At 48.6% G+C, this 19,016-nt stretch overlaps 1 protein-coding gene across 4 annotated transcripts in view; it reads left to right on the top strand.

Moving 5' to 3' along the window:
• The window catches only part of TDRD12 (tudor domain containing 12), a 614,823-nt gene that overhangs the window by 133,139 nt on the left and 462,668 nt on the right, over positions 1-19,016 (top strand). For all 4 annotated transcript variants that reach the window (XM_063958365.1, XM_063958363.1, XM_063958366.1 and 1 more), the window contains 3 exons: positions 14,993-15,078; positions 15,187-15,454; positions 17,999-18,029. In XM_063958365.1, coding sequence (XP_063814435.1) covers positions 14,993-15,078; positions 15,187-15,454; positions 17,999-18,029 — 385 coding nt within the window. The remainder of the gene's footprint in view (positions 1-14,992; positions 15,079-15,186; positions 15,455-17,998; positions 18,030-19,016) is intronic.

Genomic DNA, 19,016 nt, shown 5'->3' with positions numbered 1-19,016 from the left:
CGTACTTTACCTGCAGTTTAGTTATTAGAATTACACAAGTTGTGTTATCTTAGTTTTCAACATGTTGCTGCAATTGGTACATGCCTGTTGGCGTGTCTTATGTTGAATGCCATGTGTGTGGCATGGTTGAGGGTGTGAGTTGGTAGATATCTCACCACTAGTTTAAGTAATTCCCTCGAAATGTCAGTTTCCCTGGGCACAGTTCCTACAACTGAGGTCTGGAGGAGGGGCATAGAGGGAGGAGCCAGTTCACACCCAATGAAAAGTCTCTAGAGTGCCCATGTCTCCTGCGGATCCCGTCTATACCCCATGGTCTTGATGTCGTCCCCAGCATCATCTACGGACTAGGAGAAAAGGATTTACCGGTAGGTATCAAAATCCTATTTTTACCTCATTCTGAACACCTGGTTGACATACGTCAGGAATCCTGGGAAAATCCGGGGACAAAATTCACACCAAATAAGAGACTGTTTGCACGCTATCCTCTCTCTGCGGAGATATTTAAGAATTGGGAAACTCCTCCGCCCGTAGATTCTCCCGTGGCACGCATGGTAGTTTCCTCTGCTCTGCCAGTAACTACCGTCACCTCTCTGAAGGAACCGACGGATAGATGTGTGGAGGGTTGTTTGAAAGCGATTTACACCCTAACGGAGGCTGTTCATAGGCCAACCATTGCAGCGACATGGGCCGCTGAAGCGGTTGAGGCGTGGGCTCAGGAGCTTGAAGCGGAACTGCCTTCTAACGCATATGAGCATGCTCGACAATGTCTCTCGTATATTACTACGGCTTTTCTGTACCTTAACGAGGCGGCCTCCAATGCCGGGGTGTTAGCAGCCAAGGATGCTGCTATGTCCGTCTTGGCCAGACGTATCCTTTGGTTGAGATCCTGGTTGGTGGATATGGATTCCAAGAAAACCCTGGAGGTGCTTCCTTTCAAGGGAGACATTGTCTTTGGAGAAGACCTCAATAAGATTGTGGCTGATCTGGCTACTGCTAAAACAGTTTGTCTACCTAGTACGGCTCCTTCTGCACAGAAGGCTAAAAGTACTTTCCCTCTGCCCTTTCGTCCTTCAGGAAAAGCAAAAGGTCAGGCATAGCCAAAAGCAAGCTCGTGCTTCCAGACCAAACAAGCCTAGACCGAAGCGTGCCTGAGCCTCCTGTCGGCCAGCTTCCAAAACTGACAAGCCTGCCACATGACGGGGTGGGCCTCCCTCTAGGTGGGGGGCCGACTTCTAGGTTTTGCCCAGGAATGGTTGAAGACAACTTCAGATACCTGGGTGAGAGAAGTCGCTGCTTGAGGTTACGCCATACCCTTCAATAATCGTCCCCCTCATCGATTTTGCCTGACAGATGTGCCTCTGGATCCGGCAAAAGCAAACACTTTGCACTCGGTGGTACATTCCCTCCTGACCACAGGAGTGGTAGTACAGGTGCCTGTGGATCAGAGAGGCAAGCGGTACTATTCACCGCTGTTCCTAGTCCCGAAACCAAACGGGTCCTCACTGCCCATTCTCAATCTGAAGTTCTTGAACAAGCATGTGTGGGTTTCCAAGTTTCGTATGGAAACTCTGCGCTCTCTTGTTCTGGCCATGGAGCCTGGGGACTATATGGTCTCCCTGGACATACAGGATGCCTACCTGCATATTCCTATTGCGGTGTCCCATCAGCAGTACCTGAGGTTTGCGGTGGGAAACCTTCATTACCAATTTCAGGCGTTACCCTTTGGTTTGACTACGGCTCCCCGAGTTTTCACCAAAGTTATGGTGGTCATGACGGCTACACTCCGCCGTAAAGGGGTCAGGATCCTACCGTACTTGGACGATTTATTGATCCTGGCGAATTCCCCAGAACTTCTCCTGTGTCATCTCGATCTGACGGTCCAGTGCATGAAGGCCCACGGGTAGCTGATCAACTGGAAGAAATTCTCCTTGGTTCCTGCTCGGAGCATGTTACATCTGGGAGCGTCATTGGACACTCGCAACCAACGGTTGTTCCTGTCTCAGGATAAAGTCCTGAAGCTTCAGGACAGGATTCAATGCTTCCTATCTCGTCCGCAAGTGTCGAAACATTCGGCAATGCAAGTGCTAGGTCTCATGGTGTCGGCTTTCGACATGGTGGAGTACGCTCAATTCCACTCTCGCCCTCTGCAGAAGTTAATTCTGACCAAGTGGGACTTCCTGCCTCACCGGATCAGATCTCACATGATCTCATTGTCTCCGGAGGTCCGCCTGTCACTGAGCTGGTGGCTTCAGGACCAACAATTGAGCAGGGGCCATCCCTTCTGGATTTCCAACTGGGTCCTTATGACGACGGATGCCAGTCTGAGAGGTTGGGGCGCGGTGTTGGAACAACACTCTCTTCAGGGTCTGTGGACCAAGGAGGAGCTTCCGATAAATATTCTGGAACTGAAGCAGTGTTCAATGCGTTGACAATGGCCCAGCATCTAATACAGAACAGACCTGTTCAAGTACAGACTGACAACGCCACCACGGTGGCGTGCATAAATCATCAAGGCAGCACTCGAAGCCGCATGGCAATGAGGGAAGTATCACGGATTCTTCAGTGGGCGGAGCGCCATCTGCCGGCCATATCCGCAGTGTTCATTCCGGGCGTCCTGAACTGGGAAGCGGACTATCTCAATAGTCAGGACGTACACGCCGGAGAGTGGAGCCTCCATCCGTAGGTGTTTCAACTTCTCATGGACACGTGGGGTCTTCCAGATGTGGATCTGATGGCGTCTCGACACAATCACAAGGTTCCGGTCTTCGGAGCAAGGACAAGCTACAAGCTCAAGCTGCGTTCGTGGACGCTCAGGCAATTCCATGGAACTTTCAGCTACCATATATGTTTCCTCCGGTGTCACTCCTGCCCAGAGTAATATGGAAGTTCAAGCAAGAAGTAGGAAACCTGTTTCTGGTGGCTCCAGCGTGAACCAGACGGCACTGGTTCTCCGATCTACTGGGTCTCTCGTCGGATTGTCCCCTTCTACTTCCACAACGACCAGACCTCCTCGTTCAGGGCCCTTGTGTTTACCAGGATTTGGCCAGTCTGGCTTTGACGGCATGGCCCTTGAATGTCCTGAATGCCAAGGGTTTTTCTGAGGCGTCGTTCAAACTATGTTGAAGGCCCGTAAGCCGGCTTCTGCTTAGATCTACCATAGGGTCTGGAATGCTTACTTTTCTTGGTGTGCGTCTCACAATCATGACGTTTTCCAGTTTAGTACGGCCAAACTATTGGCCTTTCTACAACAGGGCATGGTTTAGGCCTGCATCTGGCCTCCCTCAAGGTTCACATCTTTGCCTTGTCTGTTTTGTTTCAGAGAAAAATTGCTACCCTACCTGATGTCCATACATTCACTCAGGGTGTGTTGCGAATTCAGCCTCCTCATGTGCCACCTGTGGCCCCTTGGGACGTGTCGGTGGTTTTGGAGGCGTTACAAGAGTCTCCATTTGAGCCTCTTGCCTCTGCTGACCTTAAGTGGCTTTCCCTTATGATCCTATTCTTGCTGGCGATTGCTTCAGCTAGAAGGGTCTCGGATTTGGGTGAATTATCCTGTAAGTCTCCCTATTTGATTTTTCACCGTGACTGGGCGGTTCTTAGAACGCGGCCAGGTTATTTACCTAATGTGGTGTCTTCCTTCCACCTTAACCAGGAGATTGTGGTTTCGGCCTTTAATTCTCCTGAGTTGTCTACCAAAGAGCGGTCTTTGGATGTGGTACGTGCTCTCCGTATCTGTGAAGAGAACTTCCTCCATTAGGAAATCTGATTTTCTTTTTGTACTGTTTGGTTTTCACAAACGTGGCTGGCCTGCTTCCAAGCAGACTTTGGCCAGATGGATTAGAATGGTGCTTGCACATGCTTATGTACAGGCTGGTCGTCCGGTTTTCTCTTTCATCCACTAGGGGACACTGGAGTCCTATACAGTAGGGGTGTGAAGCTTGCAACCGGAGGTGTGGCACAATCTAATATTAGCACTGTCTGCACAGCCGGCTCCTCCCCCTTCACATCCTTCCTCCCTCTGTTTGAAAAATTGTGCTGGAGGTACAGCACGTGGGAGCACAGAGCACCTGAGTAAAATAATATAGTGTGCTGCGTCCACCTAATAAAAGGAAGACAAAGCCTCCACAGGAGATCCTCCAACAAGCCTCTAACAGTGAGTACTGGTCGAATAGAAGAAGCTTAGGCTAGGGTCTTTCATGTAGAGATTTATTTATTTATTTTCTTTTACGTCCTAGAGGATGCTGGGGACTCCGTAAGGACCATGGGGTATAGACGGGCTCCGCAGGAGACATGGGCACTCTAAGACTTCAGACCTCAGTTAAATCCTGTGCCCAGAGGAGACTGGATGCACTGCAGGGGAGCTCTACTGAGTTTCTCTGAAAAGACCTTAGGTTTTTTATTTTCAAGGAGCACTGCTGGCAACAGGCCCCCTGCATCGTGGGACTGAGGGGAGAGAAGCAGACCTACTTAAATGATAGGCTCTGCTTCTTAGGCTACTGGACACCATTAGCTCCAGAGGGTCGGAACACAGGTGTCGTCCTCGCTGTTCGTCCCGGATCCGCGCCGCCGTCCTCCTCACAGAGCCGGAAGATAGAAGCCGGGTGAGTATAAGAAGAAAGAAGACTTCAAAGGCGATAGAAGACTTCAGATCTTCACTGAGGTACCGCGCAGCGGTCACGCTGCGCGCCATTGCTCCCACACATACACACACATAAGTCACAGTAAGGGTGCAGGGCGCAGGGGGGGTGCCCTGGGCAGCAATAATTACCTCAAGGGACACTGGCATGAATAATAGGTACTGCGGAGGCAGTATATTACAAAACCCCCGCCAGTATAAAGAATTTGGGCGGGACCGAGGCCCGCCGTCGAGGGGGCGGAGCTTGATCCTTCAGTACTAACCAGCGCCATTTTCTCCACAGCAAGCTGCAGAGAAGCTGCTCCCAAACTCTCCCCTGCTGAACAAAAGTACAGAGGGCAAAAACATGGGGGAGGGGGGGGGGGGGGCACATTTATTTGGCGCAGAAAGTGTATAAAATATCTGTAAAAGCGCTGCACAGACTGGGACTTGTTTCCAGTGTCCAGTGGCGCTGGGTGTGTGCTGGCATACTCTCTCTCTGTCTCTCCAAAGGGCCTTATTGGGGGGCTGTCCCCATAATTGTATATCCCAGTGTGTGTGGGAGTGTCAGTACGTGTGTGTCGACATGTCTGAAGCGGAAGGCTCGTCTAAGGAGGAGGTAGAGCAGATGATTGTGGTGTCTCCGTCGGCGACGCCGACACCTGATTGGTTGGATATGTGGAATGTTTTAAATGCAAATGTGTCTTTATTACACAAAAGATTGGACAATGCAGAGTCCAGAGAAAAAGCAGGTAGTCAATTCATGGCTTTGACTGTGTCACAAGGCCCTTCGGGCTCTCATAAACGTCCCCTGTCACAGGTAGCAGACACTGATACCGACACGGATTCTGACTCCAGTGTCGACTACGATGATGCGAAGTTACACCCAAGGGTGGCCAAAAGTATTCATTATATGATTATTGCAATAAAAGATGTTTTGCATATCACAGAGGACCCCTCGGTGCCTGACACGGTATGCATGTTTAAGGAGAAGAAACCTGAGGTAACCTTTCCCCCATCTCATGAGCTGAACGCTTTATTTGAAAAAGCTTGGGAAACTCCAGACAAGAAACTGCAGATTCCCAAGAAAATTCTGATGGCTTATCCTTTCCCCGCACAGGACAGGTTACGGTGGGAATCCTCGCCCAGGATGGACAAGGCTTTGACGCGCTTGTCCAAAAAGGTGGTGCTACCGTCTCCAGACACCGCAGCCCTCAAGGATCCTGCTGATCGCAGACAGGAGACTACCTTAAAATCAATTTATACACATACGGGTGCCTTGCTCAGACCGGTAGTAGCGTCGGCATGGGTATATAGCGCAATAGCAGCATGGGCAGATAACTTGTCATCTGACATTGACACCCTAGATAAGGATAGCATTTTATTGACCTTGGGTCATATTAAAGACGCAGCGTTATATATGAGAGACGCTGCGAGAGACGTTGGGCTATTGGGTTCAAGAGCCAATGCCGTGGCAATTTCTGCTAGGCGAGCCCTGTGGACCCGCCAATGGACGGATGATGCTGATTCAAAGAGACATATGGAAACTTTGCCTTACAAGGGTGAGGTTTTATTTGGGGAGGGCCTCGCGGACCTGGTTTTCACAGCTACCGCGGGTAAATCTTCTTTTTTGCCTTATGTTCCCCCACAGCAAAAGAAAACACCTCAATATCAGATGCAGTCCTTTCGGTCGCATAAGTCCAGAAGAGGTCGGGGCTCATCCTTCCTCGCCAGAGGTAAGGGTAGAGAGAAAAGAATGCCTGCTACGCTAGTTCCCAGGAACAGAAGTCCTCCCCGGCTTCTACAAAATCCACCGCATGACGCTGGGGCTCCACTGCGGGAGTCCGCGCCGGTGGGGGCACGCCTTCGACTATTCAGCCACGTCTGGGTTCTGTCAGATTTGGATCCTTGGGCAATAGAAATTGTATCCCAAGGCTACAAACTGGAATTCGAAGAAGTGCCTCCTCGCCGATTTTTCAAGTCTGCTTTGCCAGCTTCTCCCCCAGAGAGGGAAATAGTTTTAGCTGCAATACAAAAGCTGTGTCGACAACAGGTGATTATCAAGGTTCCCCTAATACAACAGGGGGAACCCTATTTGTGGTCCCGAAACCGGATGGCTCGGTCAGATCCATTCTGAATCTAAAATCCCTAAACCTGTATCTAAAGAGGTTCAAATTCAAGATGGAATCTCTCCGGGCAGTGATCTCCAGCCTGGAAGGGGGGATTTTATGGTATCACTAGACATAAAGGATGCATACTGTACCTTCATGTCCCCATTTATCCTCCTCATCAGGCTACCTGAGATTCGCTGTACAGGACTGTCATTACCAGTTTCAGACGTTGCCGTTTGGGCTTTCCACGGCCCCGAGGATTTCACCAAGGTAATGGCGGAAATGATGGTGCTACTACGCAGGCAAGGAGTCACAATTATCCCATACTTGGACGATCTCCTGATAAAAGCGAGATCGAGATATCAGTTGCTGAAAAGAGTGTCACTCTCCCTGAGAGTGCTGCAGCAACACGGCTGGATCCTAAATCTGCAAAAGTCGCAGTTGATTTCAACGACTCGGCTATCATTTTTAGGCATGATTCTGGACACGGAAAAGAAGAGGGGTTTTCTCCCAACGGAAAAGGCCCAGGAACTCCAGAGCACAGTCAGAGACCTGTTAAAGCCAAAAAGAGTGTCGGTTCATCAATGCACTCGAGTACTGGGAAAGATGGTGGCGGCCTACGAGGCCATCTCCTTCGGCAGGTTCCATGCGAGGACATTTCAGTGGGACCTTCTGGACAAGTGGTCGGGGTCCCATCTACAAATACATCAGAAAATAAGCCTGTCCCCCAGGGCCAGGGTGTCTCTCCTGTGGTGGCTGCAGAGTGCTCACCTTCTAGAGGGTCGCAGGTTCGACATTCAAGACTGGGTTCTGGTAACCACAGACGCGAGCCTCCGAGGATTGGGAGCAGTCACAAAAGGAAGAAATTTCCAGGGACTGTGGTCAATCCAGGAGGCTTGTCTACACATCAACGTGCTGGAATTAAGGGCCATATACAACGGCCTACGACAAGCGGAGACTCTTCTTCATGGCCTACCTGTTCTGATTCAATCGGACAACGTCACAGCCTTGGCTCATGTAAACCGCCAAGGCGGGACAAGTAGCAGAGTGGCAATGGCGGAAGCCACCAGGATTCTTCGCTGGGCGGAAAATCACGTAAGCGCGCTGTCAGCAGTCTTCATACCGGGAGTGGACAACTGGGAAGCAGACTTCCTCAGCAGACACGATCTCCATCCAGAAGAGTGGGGTCTGCATCAAGAAGTTTTTGCAGAGATAACAAGTCGTTGTGGGCTTCCTCAAATAGACATGATGGCGTCACGCCTCAACAAAAAGCTTTGGAGGTATTGTTCCAGGTCAAGGGACCCTCAGGCTGTAGCGGTAGACGCCCTGGTGACACCGTCGGTCTATGTCTTCCCTCCTCTTCCACTCATCTCAAAAATACTGAGAATCATAAGACGAAAAAGAGTCCAGACAATACTCATTGTTCCGGATTGGCCTCGAAGGGCCTGGTATTCAGATCTTCAGGAAATGCTCATAGAAGATCCGTGGCCTATTCCTCCCAGGGAGGACCTGTTGCAGCAGGGGTCCTGCGTGTTCCAAGACTTACCGCGGTTACGATTGACGGCATGGCGGTTGAACGCCAAATCCTAGCTAGGAAAGGTATTCCGAGGGAAGTCATCCCTACTCTGATAAAAGCTAGGAAGGAGGTGACGGCGAAACATTATCACCGTATCTGGAGGTAATATTTATCTTGGTGTGAAGCCAAGAATGCTCCTACGGAAGATTTCCACCTTGGCCGTTTTCTCCACTTTCTGCAGACAGTTGTGGATATGGGCCTAAGGTTAGGCTCCATTAAGGTACAGATTTCGGCCCTGTCAATATTCTTTCAGAAGGAATTGGCTTCTCTCCCAGAAGTCCAGACTTTTGTAAAGGGAGTGCTGCACATCCAGCCTCCTTTTGTGCCCCCAGTGGCGCCATGGGACCTTAACGTGGTGTTACAGTTCCTTAAGTCACACTGGTTTGAACCTCTTCAAACGGTTGAATTAAAATTTCTCACTTGGAAAGTGGTCATGTTATTAGCCTTGGCATCTGCGAGGCGGGTGTCCGAATTGGCGGCTTTGTCTCAGAAAAGCCCCTATCTGATTTTCCATGTGGATAGAGCAGAGTTGAGGACTCGTCCTCAATTTCTGCCTAAGGTGGTTTCATCGTTTCATATGTACCAACCTATTGTGGTGCCTGTGGCTACGGGTGACTTGGAGGATTCCAAGTCTCTTGATGTAGTCAGGGCCTTTAAAGTTTATGTAGCCAGGACGGCTCGGGTTAGGAAAACGGAGGCACTGTTTGTCCTGTATGCAGCCAACAAGGTTGGCGCTCCTGCTTCTAAGCAGACTATTGCCCGCTGGATCTGTAACACGATTCAGCAGGCTCATTCTACAGCTGGATTGCCGTTACCAAATTCGGTAAAGGCCCATTCCACTAGGAAGGTGGGCTCTTCTTGGGCGGCTGCCCGAGGTGTCTCGGCATTACATCTTTGTCGAGCAGCTACTTGGTCGGGTTTAAACACTATTGCTAAATTCTATAAGTTTGATACCTTGGCTGATGAGGACCTCATGTTTGCTCAATTGGTGCTGCATAGTCATCCGCACTCTCCCGCCCGGTCTGGAGCTTTGGTATAATCCCCATGGTCCTTACGGAGTCCCCAGCATCCTCTAGGACGTAAGAGAAAATAAGATTTTAAACCTTACCGGTAAATCTTTTTCTCGTAGTCCGTAGAGGATGCTGGGCGCCCGTCCCAGTGTGGACATTATTCTGCAAGGCTTGTATATAGTTATTGCTTATATAAGGGTTATGTTACAGTTTGATCAGTCTCTGGCTGATGCTGTTTTGTTTCATACTGTTAACTGGTTAGTTTATTCCATGGTGTACGGTGTGGATGGTGTGGGCTGGTATGTATCTTTCCCTTAGATTAACAAAAATCCTTTCCTCGTACTGCCGTTTCCTCTGGGCACAGTTCTTTAACTGAGGTCTGGAGGAGGGGCATAGATGGAGGAGCCAGTGCACACCCATCTAAAGTTTTTAGAGTGCCCATGTCTCCTGAGGAGCCCATCTATACCCCATGGTCCTTACGGAGTCCCCAGCATCCTCTACGGACTAGGAGAAAAAGATTTACCGGTAGGTTTAAAATCTTATTTAAAGGATGCTTCAGACCGTAAGGTTGACACAGCGTTAAAGTCGATTTTTGTAGCAGCTGGTGCAGCACAGAGACCTGCGATCGTCTGTGCTTGGGTCAACAAGGCCATGGGTGCATGGTCTGGACGTATTGTACAAGCTATTGAGGAGGAAAATAGCTTAGAAGAGATTACCCAACTGGCGGAACACATTCGAGAATTTGCTTCATACTTGTGTCAAGCCTCTAAGGATATTATCAGGATAGCATCTCGCATCTCCGCATCGGCCGTATCGGCTAGAAGGATTTTATGGCTCAGAGAATGGCAAGGAGACTCTGACACCAAGAAGGCGGTAGAATCCATCCCCTTTGGGGGTGAGATACTTTTCGGACCAGAGTTGGACAAGTGAATTTCGCAGGCTACAGCTGCTAAGTCCACTTTTCTGTCTACTCCTTATACGAGAGCCGCTCCACAGGCTAGGAGAGGTTATTCGGGACCAGCGTATACTTCATTTAGATCAGTCCTTTTGAGCCCGAGCGAGGGGTTTTGGTACACAAGCACGTGGGGGCAGAGGTAGAGGCCGCTCACAGGCAGCAACCAGAAAGCAGGATAAACCTGCTGTCAAAACCATGGCATGACTGCCTCCCAGCTCACCTGGGGTCCCCCTTGGTGGGCGCACGTCTGGAAGGTTTTCAGGACATCTGGGCCAAAACCTCAGCAGAACTTTGGGTGAACAACTTAATCTCTCAGGGATACAAACTGGAATTTCAACAGAGGCCTCACAGTTTTTTACAACAGGATTGCCTCAGTGCCCTCAGAAAGCAAGGGCACTACTGGCAGCAATTCAAAAATTGCTACGGTCAGAAGTCATTATTCCGGTTCCCGCCTCTCAGAGAGGAACAGGGTTCTATTCCAATCTTTTTGTCGTGCCAAAGCCAGACGGGACGGTCAGACCAATACTCAATGTAAAAGTTTTAAACCAGTTTCTAAGGGTCTACAAATTCAACATGCAATCGGTCCAATCGGTCATTGCAGGCTTAGAACAGGGCGAGTCATGGTATCCATGGACATAAAGGATGCATATCTGCATATTCCAATCTGGACTCCTCACCAGGTTTACTTAAGGATTGCACTGGTGGCCGATTACTACCAATTCAGGGCCTTGCCGTTCGGTCTATCATCAGCCCCAAGAATCTTCACGAAGATTATGGTTGCAGGACTGAGACTGTTGGGGGTCACGATTATACCTTATCTAGACGATTTACTGATCAAGGCATCATCTCAGAATCGACTGATCAAGGATGTTCAGACATCTCATCAATTTCTTATTCAACATGGGTGGATTGTCAATTTCCAGAAATCCAACCTCATGCCGACTCAACGGATTCAATTCCTCGGTCTCATCTTGGACACGGTACTATTACGAGTGTTCCTACCAGAGAACAAGGTCCAGGACCTACAGAGATTAGTGGCTCAGGTACTGAGGATACAAACTGTTTCTCTGCACCTCTGTGTGCAACTTCTCGGGAAGATGGTGGCGTCGTTCGAAGCTCTCCAATACGGCAGACTTCATTCCCGACCATTCCAGATAAACCTCATTGCTCAGGGAGCAGGTTCGCACTGGCTTCTACATCGAAGAATCTGACTTCCACCGCGCATACGAACCTCCTTAATTTGGTGGTCATTGCACAGGAATCTTGTAGCAGGCAAAAGATTCGGCATTTGGGATTGGAGGATCCTGACAACGGACGCCAGTCTCAGAGGTTGGGGTGCCGTCTTAGAGGAACATCAGTTTCAGGGCAGATGGACGTTATTGGAGAGCAGACTACCCATAAACATCCTCGAACTAAGAGCAGTTTACAATGCGCTTCTCTTAGCAGAAGACCTAGTCATGGGTCAACACGTAAGGATACAGTCGGACAATGTCACGACGACGGCTTACATAAACCGTCCAGGAGGAACGAAGAGCAGGATGGCGTTAAAGGAAGCCACAAAGATCTTGTTGTGGGCAGAAAGGCGACACATCATCCTCTTGGCAGTGTTCATTCCAGGTGTGGAGAACTGGGAAGCAGATTATCTCAGTCGCCAGGACATGCATCCGGGAGAGTGGTGCCTACATCCACGGATTTTCGACATGGTAGTGAGGAGATGGGGTCTGCCTCAGTTGGACCTAATGGCGTCTCGGCAAAACCATCAGCTGCCCAGATATGTGTCCAGGACACGAGATCCAGCAGCAGAAGGAGTGGACGCATTAACACTTCCTTGGTGTTACAGGAGGGTTTACATTCTTCCACCATTCCCGCTCATACCCAGGGTTCTGAAAAGGGTGAAACGAGAACGAGTGTGGGCAATTCTAATTGCACCAGATTGGCCCCGCAGGAGTTGGTACTCAGATCTGTGGGGGTTGCTAGCGGAAGATCCTTGGCGGTTACCTCAGAGAGAGGAACTGCTATCTCAGGGACCGTTCCTACACCCAGACCTGAACAGGCTGCGTTTAACGGCGTGACTATTGAAACCCGGATCTTAAGAAACAGAGGGATACCAAGAACGGCCATTCCTACGATGATTGCCGCTAGGAAGCCGGTCACAGCCGCGCACTACTACAGGATTTGGAAGAGGTTCATGGCCTGGTGTCAGGAACGTGGGTGGAATTCAACGAACTTCCACTTATCCAGACTTCTACTTTTCCTTCAGGCCGGTCTAGATGGAGGGCTGAGGCTGGGCTCTCTGAATGTTCAGATTTCGGCTCTCTCCATCCTCTTTCAACAGCGGTTAGCATCCTTGCCAGAGGTTCAAGCCTTTTTACAGGGGGTTCTGAGATACAACCCCCTTTTCGTTCTCCCACTGCACCATGGGACTTAAATTTGGTGTTGGAATATTTGAGATCACCAACTTTTGAGCCGTTAGCAAGAACAGACCTGAAATATCTCTCTTGGAAGGTCACGTTATTACTTGCCTTGGCTTCGGCTAGGAGGGTTTTTGAGTTGGGAGCCTTATCCTGTGAGAGTCCCTTTTTAATTTTTCATGAGGATAGGGCGGAACTCCGTACAAGAGCAGATTTCCTTCCGAAGGTTGTTTCGGGGTTTCACGTAAACCAGCCAATTGTGGTCCCATCTTTCCAGGGTCTCGCAGATGAGGACCTGTCCTTGGATGTTGTCCGAGCTTTACGGGTATACGTACAAGTTACGTCGTCTTTCAGAAAGTCGGACCATTTGTTTGTTCTTTATGATAGGCCAAAGAAGGGTTGGCCAGCTTCTAAGCAGTCTTTGTCTAGATGGATTAGACTTGCCATTCGGCAAGCTTATATTTCCTGTGGCAAACAGGTTCCGGTTCAGATGGGTGCTCATACTACCAGATCAGTGGGTGCCTCGTGGGCGGCTGCCAGAGGTGCTTCCACTACTCAACTTTGCAGAGCGGCGACGTGGTCCTCAGCCCACACGTTTGCAAAATTTTACAAGTTTGATACTTTTGTGCCCGGAGACTCTAAGTTCGGACGTTTAGTTTTGCAGGCCACCAACAGCACTCCCTCCCTGGGGGATAATTTTGGGACGTCCCCTACTGTATAGGACTCCAGTGTCCCCTAGTGGATGAAAGAGAAAAGAGGATTTTGGTACTTACCGATAAATCCATTTCTCTGAATCCTCTAGGGGACACTGGATGCCCGCCTCGGTGCTGTCAACCTGCTGTGTTTAAAGTTCTTGTTAAAACCGTTTGTGCAAACAGCGTTCGTTATTCGGTTAAGAGTTCGTGGATGCTGTTTGATATGTTGTACGGTTCGGTTCCTCGCCATGTGCTATAGTACCATGTCCTATTCTCTCAGTCAAATTTTTCAAACTGAGGGTGGAGGGATGTGAAGGGGGAGGAGCCGGCTGTGCAGACAATGCTAATTTTAATTTGTGCCACACCTCCGGTTGCAATCTTCACACCCCTACTGTATAGGACTCCAGTGGCCCCTAGAGGATTCAGAGAAATTGATTTATCGGTAAGTACCAAAATCCTCTTTTTGCTGCCATTAAAGCCCATTCTACTCGGTCGGTTGGACCTTCTTTGGCGGCCCACCGTGGTGCGACCCTTGAACAATTGTGCAAAGCGGCAACTTGGTCCTCAGGGAACACGTTTATAAGGTTCTATGCCTTCGATACCTCCGCCTCCCAGGATGCTTCCTTTGGACGCCGGGTTCTTGTGCCCGCTACAGTGCGTCCCCTCCCATAAGGAACTGCTTTAGGGCATCCCTGATGTTAATCCTTGTCCAGCCCAGTGTACCACGCAGCAGAAAACGAGATTTATGGTAAGAACTTACCGTTGTTAAATTTCTTTCTGTGAGGTACACTGGGCTCCACAAGGCGCCCACCCTGACGTACTTAGCTTCTTTGGGTTGGTATTGGCATAGCCGCTGACACCCTCTCCTGTGGTGAGTGTGCGGTGTAATTGGCTACGAGCGATTGTCGTCTCTGGTACCTGCTACTGCATTGGGCTGGTTAACGAAACTGAGCAGCTGTGCACGGAGGCGGGGTTGTAGAGTAGGCGGCACTGTGCATCTTGGGAACAGTCAAAGCTTTGAGCCTATTGGTGCCTCGGATCAAGATCCTACTCTACATCCCGATGTTAATCCTTGTGGAGCCCAGTGTACCTCGCAGAGAGATTTAACAATGGTAAGTTCTGACCACAGATCTTATTTTTTCTTTTTTTTTCTTCTTGTGTCGTTTTCGCCGTACAGTGACCGGGAACCCCAATTAGTGCACCACCATGCTTTTGGCAACGTGCCTCGCTCCACTACTACCGCTGCGCTCGGCCCAGGTAGTCCGCATGGTTCGTTTAAGTATGAAAAAGGTCAAAAAAAGAAAAAAAATTTAAAAAACTAATGTCGACCGAGAGACCCTGTCGACCTATTTACTGTCGACCAATAGTGGTCAACCTCGTTAATGTTGACCTAATTACGGTCTACCTAGAGACCGGATCCCATTGTGGCCGTGTGCCGCGATTCCGACAGTCTGCATCCCGACCATATCCCATTCAGGGATCCTCCTGAAAGTGAACAAAAAAAGTTTGTCAGATGTGTGTGACTAGGATAGCGAGGTGATATAACGAAGCTGTGACAGAAACATGGTTACGATGGAATGTAAAATTCGGGTTGTTCACAAAGGTTCCTTTCTTTCTAGAGTCGACCAAGGTCGAAGCACAGCTGTGTTCTGTGGAAGACAACTGCATGAGCGTATACCTTTATCTTACTACTAAAGACTCTGTGGTAACAGGATTTAATTTGCCAGCTTTCAATAAAGTTTTGCTTTTCACCTTAATAAAGCCAGTAGCATTAACAACGAATTTGTGTATCTTTTTTTTTTGTCTTTTAAAGATTTGTGCTAATGATGAGCTAGTGGTAAAAAAGTTTGCTCGTTATGCTGAGGAAAGTTCTACTAAGAAGATTGAAATTGGGAAAGGAGTTGTTCCCTTGTCACAAGAACTTCAGTCATCGGAACTACAAAATGGACACGCAATGCTGCCCTTGTGCCAAGAACAACCCAAATCTGTACAAAGTCAAGTGTCTACAGCAGCGAGTGCTTGCACTGGGTTACTGTTCCCGGCATGGAGTGTTCTGGGTCTTTCACCAGGAATAGCCATAGGTGCGACAGTGCCACTTTCTAAGCATTCTTATTTTCCTTTATTACAAAATGCTTACGTCAAAATGCTTGACGTGATCACCTTGTTGTAGCAGTAGCCAATCAATAAAAGCTCCTCAGTAAAAAAATGAGTACATAAGTGCAAATGAAAGTATAATGTCATTATTCATATCACAAAACCCATTACCTCAATGAGGAGACAGGTCTGACAGCCGTCAGTGACAGCTAATGATTGGCAGTGCTGGATGGAGGATTCCGGGCAATACCAAACTACAGAGATTGGACATGTTTTGGCCTGTAAAAAACGAATGTTTAGTCCCCAGAGACCTATTTCTGCGGGAACCACTTCCCACAGGATGTGTAGATGTAATTACCTTGTTCTGCATCACATGTGTGATGGCATAGACATCTCCAGAGGCGGCAGGGGTGCTGCCCCCACCATTTCCATTAAAATTCACTACCTGGGACCCCTCATTGGAAGCGCTCCCTGCTAATCAGAGATGGAAAGGCAGTGCCTCACGGACCGCTAGCAGAAGGCACTCCCAATGTAAAGTTACACCACTGCTATCGCGTCCGTCCTGCCCAACCGCCAGGGGCTGCAGCTAATGTAGTCCCTAGAAGTTGTATTGCTTGTTATTTTGTGCGCTTTTATGGAATAGTGATCCTGCACATGCACACATTTATTGATTATCTTTTATTTATATGGAGACACAAGGGATCTGCAGCGCCCATTACAAAGTACATAAATAAGCAAAACAATAAAAAAGCACTTTCAGTTTGAGACAATATAGGACAAGTACAAGTGATATACAGAAAACCAGGGGTTAGGTGCCAACAAAGGGAGTGTTAAATATAAGGTAGTGTAAGCAAGAGAAGAAAAGGCAGCTTACAATCTAAAAGATGAAGGGCAAACAGTCCGGGGTGACACTGAATGGGTAGACCGTGAGCGTGGACAAGAGGGTTAGGAGGACAGTTGGCTGGGTTTAGTGAAGAAGTGGGTCGGTCTTATTTATTTATTTTATTTATTAACAGTTTCTTATATAGCACAGCATATTCCGTTGCGCTTTACAAGGTCTTGAGAGCCCGTTTGAAGTTTTGTGGCGAGGTGGAGAGTCTGATGGGGAGAGGTAGAGAATTCCAGAGATAGGGAGCAGCACGTGCAAAATCTTGTAGGTAGGAGGAGTTGGCATTAGAGGCTGCCTGCATTAGGAGAACGAAGGGGACGGGTGGGCGCATAGAGAGAGAGATGAGGACAGATTGGAGTGCAGAGAGGCGTACGTCAGGGAAGTAAGAAGGGGCGAGATTACAGTTGTCCAATCTGGAGATGACCAGTGAGTGAGTGGATGAGTGTCTTAGTAGCATCCTGGGTGAGAAAAGGTCTGATCCTGGAAATGTTTTTGAGATGAAATGGCAGTTTTGTGAGATGTAATGAATGTGTGATTTTGAAGGAGAGGGAGATGTCAAGGATTACCCCCAAGATTGTGCACTTGGGTGCTAGGGGTGATAGTAGTGCCATCAATAGATAATGAAATTGTGGGAAGTGAGGTTATGCATAAGGGAGAGAAGATGATCAGCTCAGTCTTAAGGTGTGTATACATGGAGAGATTCGGGCTAAATCCCGATTCTCACTATGCGATAGGGACTAGGTCGGTATCTCAAGCATAGATGACTGTGCTTGCGATACTGGCTTTGTACGATTTTGGCTAAGTGTCACTTTTGACTGTCTTTTCTGCGAAATAGTCAAAATTGACTTGCCTGCACAGTCTATCTAGGCTTGTGATTCCCACCATGTGGGACCGCGCATCGTCATTGCATGGGGATCGCAAGGTAACTTTCACCTTGCGATCTGCACTAACTTTCCTTACAATTTTGACTATATAGTCAAAATCGTAAGAAATAAATCTCACCGTGTGTACACACCTTAAGACGTTAAGTTTAAGAAAGCGCTGGAAAATCCAGGAAGAGATAGCAGAGAGTCAGTTGGCGATACGAGTAGGGGAGAGGCTTTGGAGGAAAGGTAGATTCGAGTATCCTCAGCGCAGAGATGATATTGTAAGTCAAAAGAGATAATGAGCTCACCTAAAGAGGATGTGAGAGAAAAGGAGTGTCCCAAGTACAGAACCTTGGGGGGGGACACATACTGGTAGAGGAAGGGTGGGGGGGTGGAATCATGAGAGAAGACACAGAAGGAACGTTCAAAGGTAGGAGGATAGCCAGGAGAGCAGTATCACCCAGACCAAGAGAGTAAAGGATTTGCAGGAGGAGAGGGTGGTCCACAGTGTCAAAAGCGGCAGAGAGATCAAGAAGAATAAGCAGAGAGTAGTGGCCCTTGGATTTAGCAGCAAGGAAGTCATTGCAGACTTTCGTGAGGGCAGTTTCAGTGGAATGGAGAGGACGGAAACCATACTGGAATTTGTCAAGCAGTGAGTTGGAGGAAAGAAAGACAGTGACGCGGTTGTAGACTATATGCTCAAGGAGTTTACAGACCATCATGGCCACACAAGGAGCTACTGACCTGAATGTTTTTTTTTTTTTTTTCTTCTTCAGGGAATGTTGAGAAGACTGGTGCGGAGATGAGGTATGGACATTGTGTATCTGTTTTGTTTATTATCAAAAATTTTTTTTGCATTGGGGAATAGGAATGAGTGGTCGGTACTGTATAGGACACTGAGTGAGAACAAGATGAAAATTGTTCCTGTAGATCATATCAACACACATGACACGCTAGTTGCTTAGTGTCCTCTTAGGAGGTTGTCCTAGGTCAGCACAGTGCCTGCCTTTGATGTAGCAGAGAGAGACTCGGGCTCCTGCATGCCCTTTACCTCACACCAAGTGTCAGGCTATAGAACCGGGCTTCTTCCTCCCCTGTTGGGGTTGGTTCTTGAGCATTTGTGCCCATTGATTATTTCTCCGAGGGCCTGATTCTGGTTTGTTTGCAAAGCAAAAAAGCACTCAACTGGGCAAAACCATGCCGCACTGCAGGTGGGGCAGATGTAATGTGCAGAGACATTTAGATTTGGGTGGGGTGTGTTCAAACTGAAATCTAAATTCCAGTGTCAAAATAAAGCAGCCAGTATTTACCCTGCACAGAAACAATACAACTTGCCCAAATCTAAATCTCCCTGCACGTTTCAGCTGCCCCACCTGTAGTGCAACATGGTTTTGCCCAGTTGTGTGCTTTTTTGCTTTGCGAACAAACCTGAATCAGACCCTGGACGTGAGAGTTTTTTTTTCTGGATACCAGTCTCAAAACTTTTTCTGCTGCGGGGTACACTGGGCTCCACAAGGATTAACATCGGGGGAGTAGAGTAGGATCTTTATCCGAGGCACCAACAGGCTCAAAGCTTTTGATTGTTCCCAAGATGCACAGCGCCACCTCCTCTATAACCCCGCCTCCATGCCAGTGAGCTCAGTTTGTAAGTTGGTGCCTTGCAATATGCAGGCACTTTACAGGTGGCTTCCTTAAGCAGCATTTTTCAAAGTTATTTTCTCTAACGTCCTAGTGGATGCTGGGGACTCCGAAAGGACCATGGGGAATAGCGGCTCCGCAGGAGACTGGGCACAA

The sequence above is a fragment of the Pseudophryne corroboree genome, chromosome 3 (genome assembly GCF_028390025.1).
Source record: "Pseudophryne corroboree isolate aPseCor3 chromosome 3, aPseCor3.hap2, whole genome shotgun sequence".
Taxonomy (NCBI): Eukaryota; Metazoa; Chordata; class Amphibia; order Anura; family Myobatrachidae; genus Pseudophryne; species Pseudophryne corroboree.
Note: the sequence above shows the minus strand (reverse complement) of the source record. Positions and strands in the feature narration are given on the sequence as shown.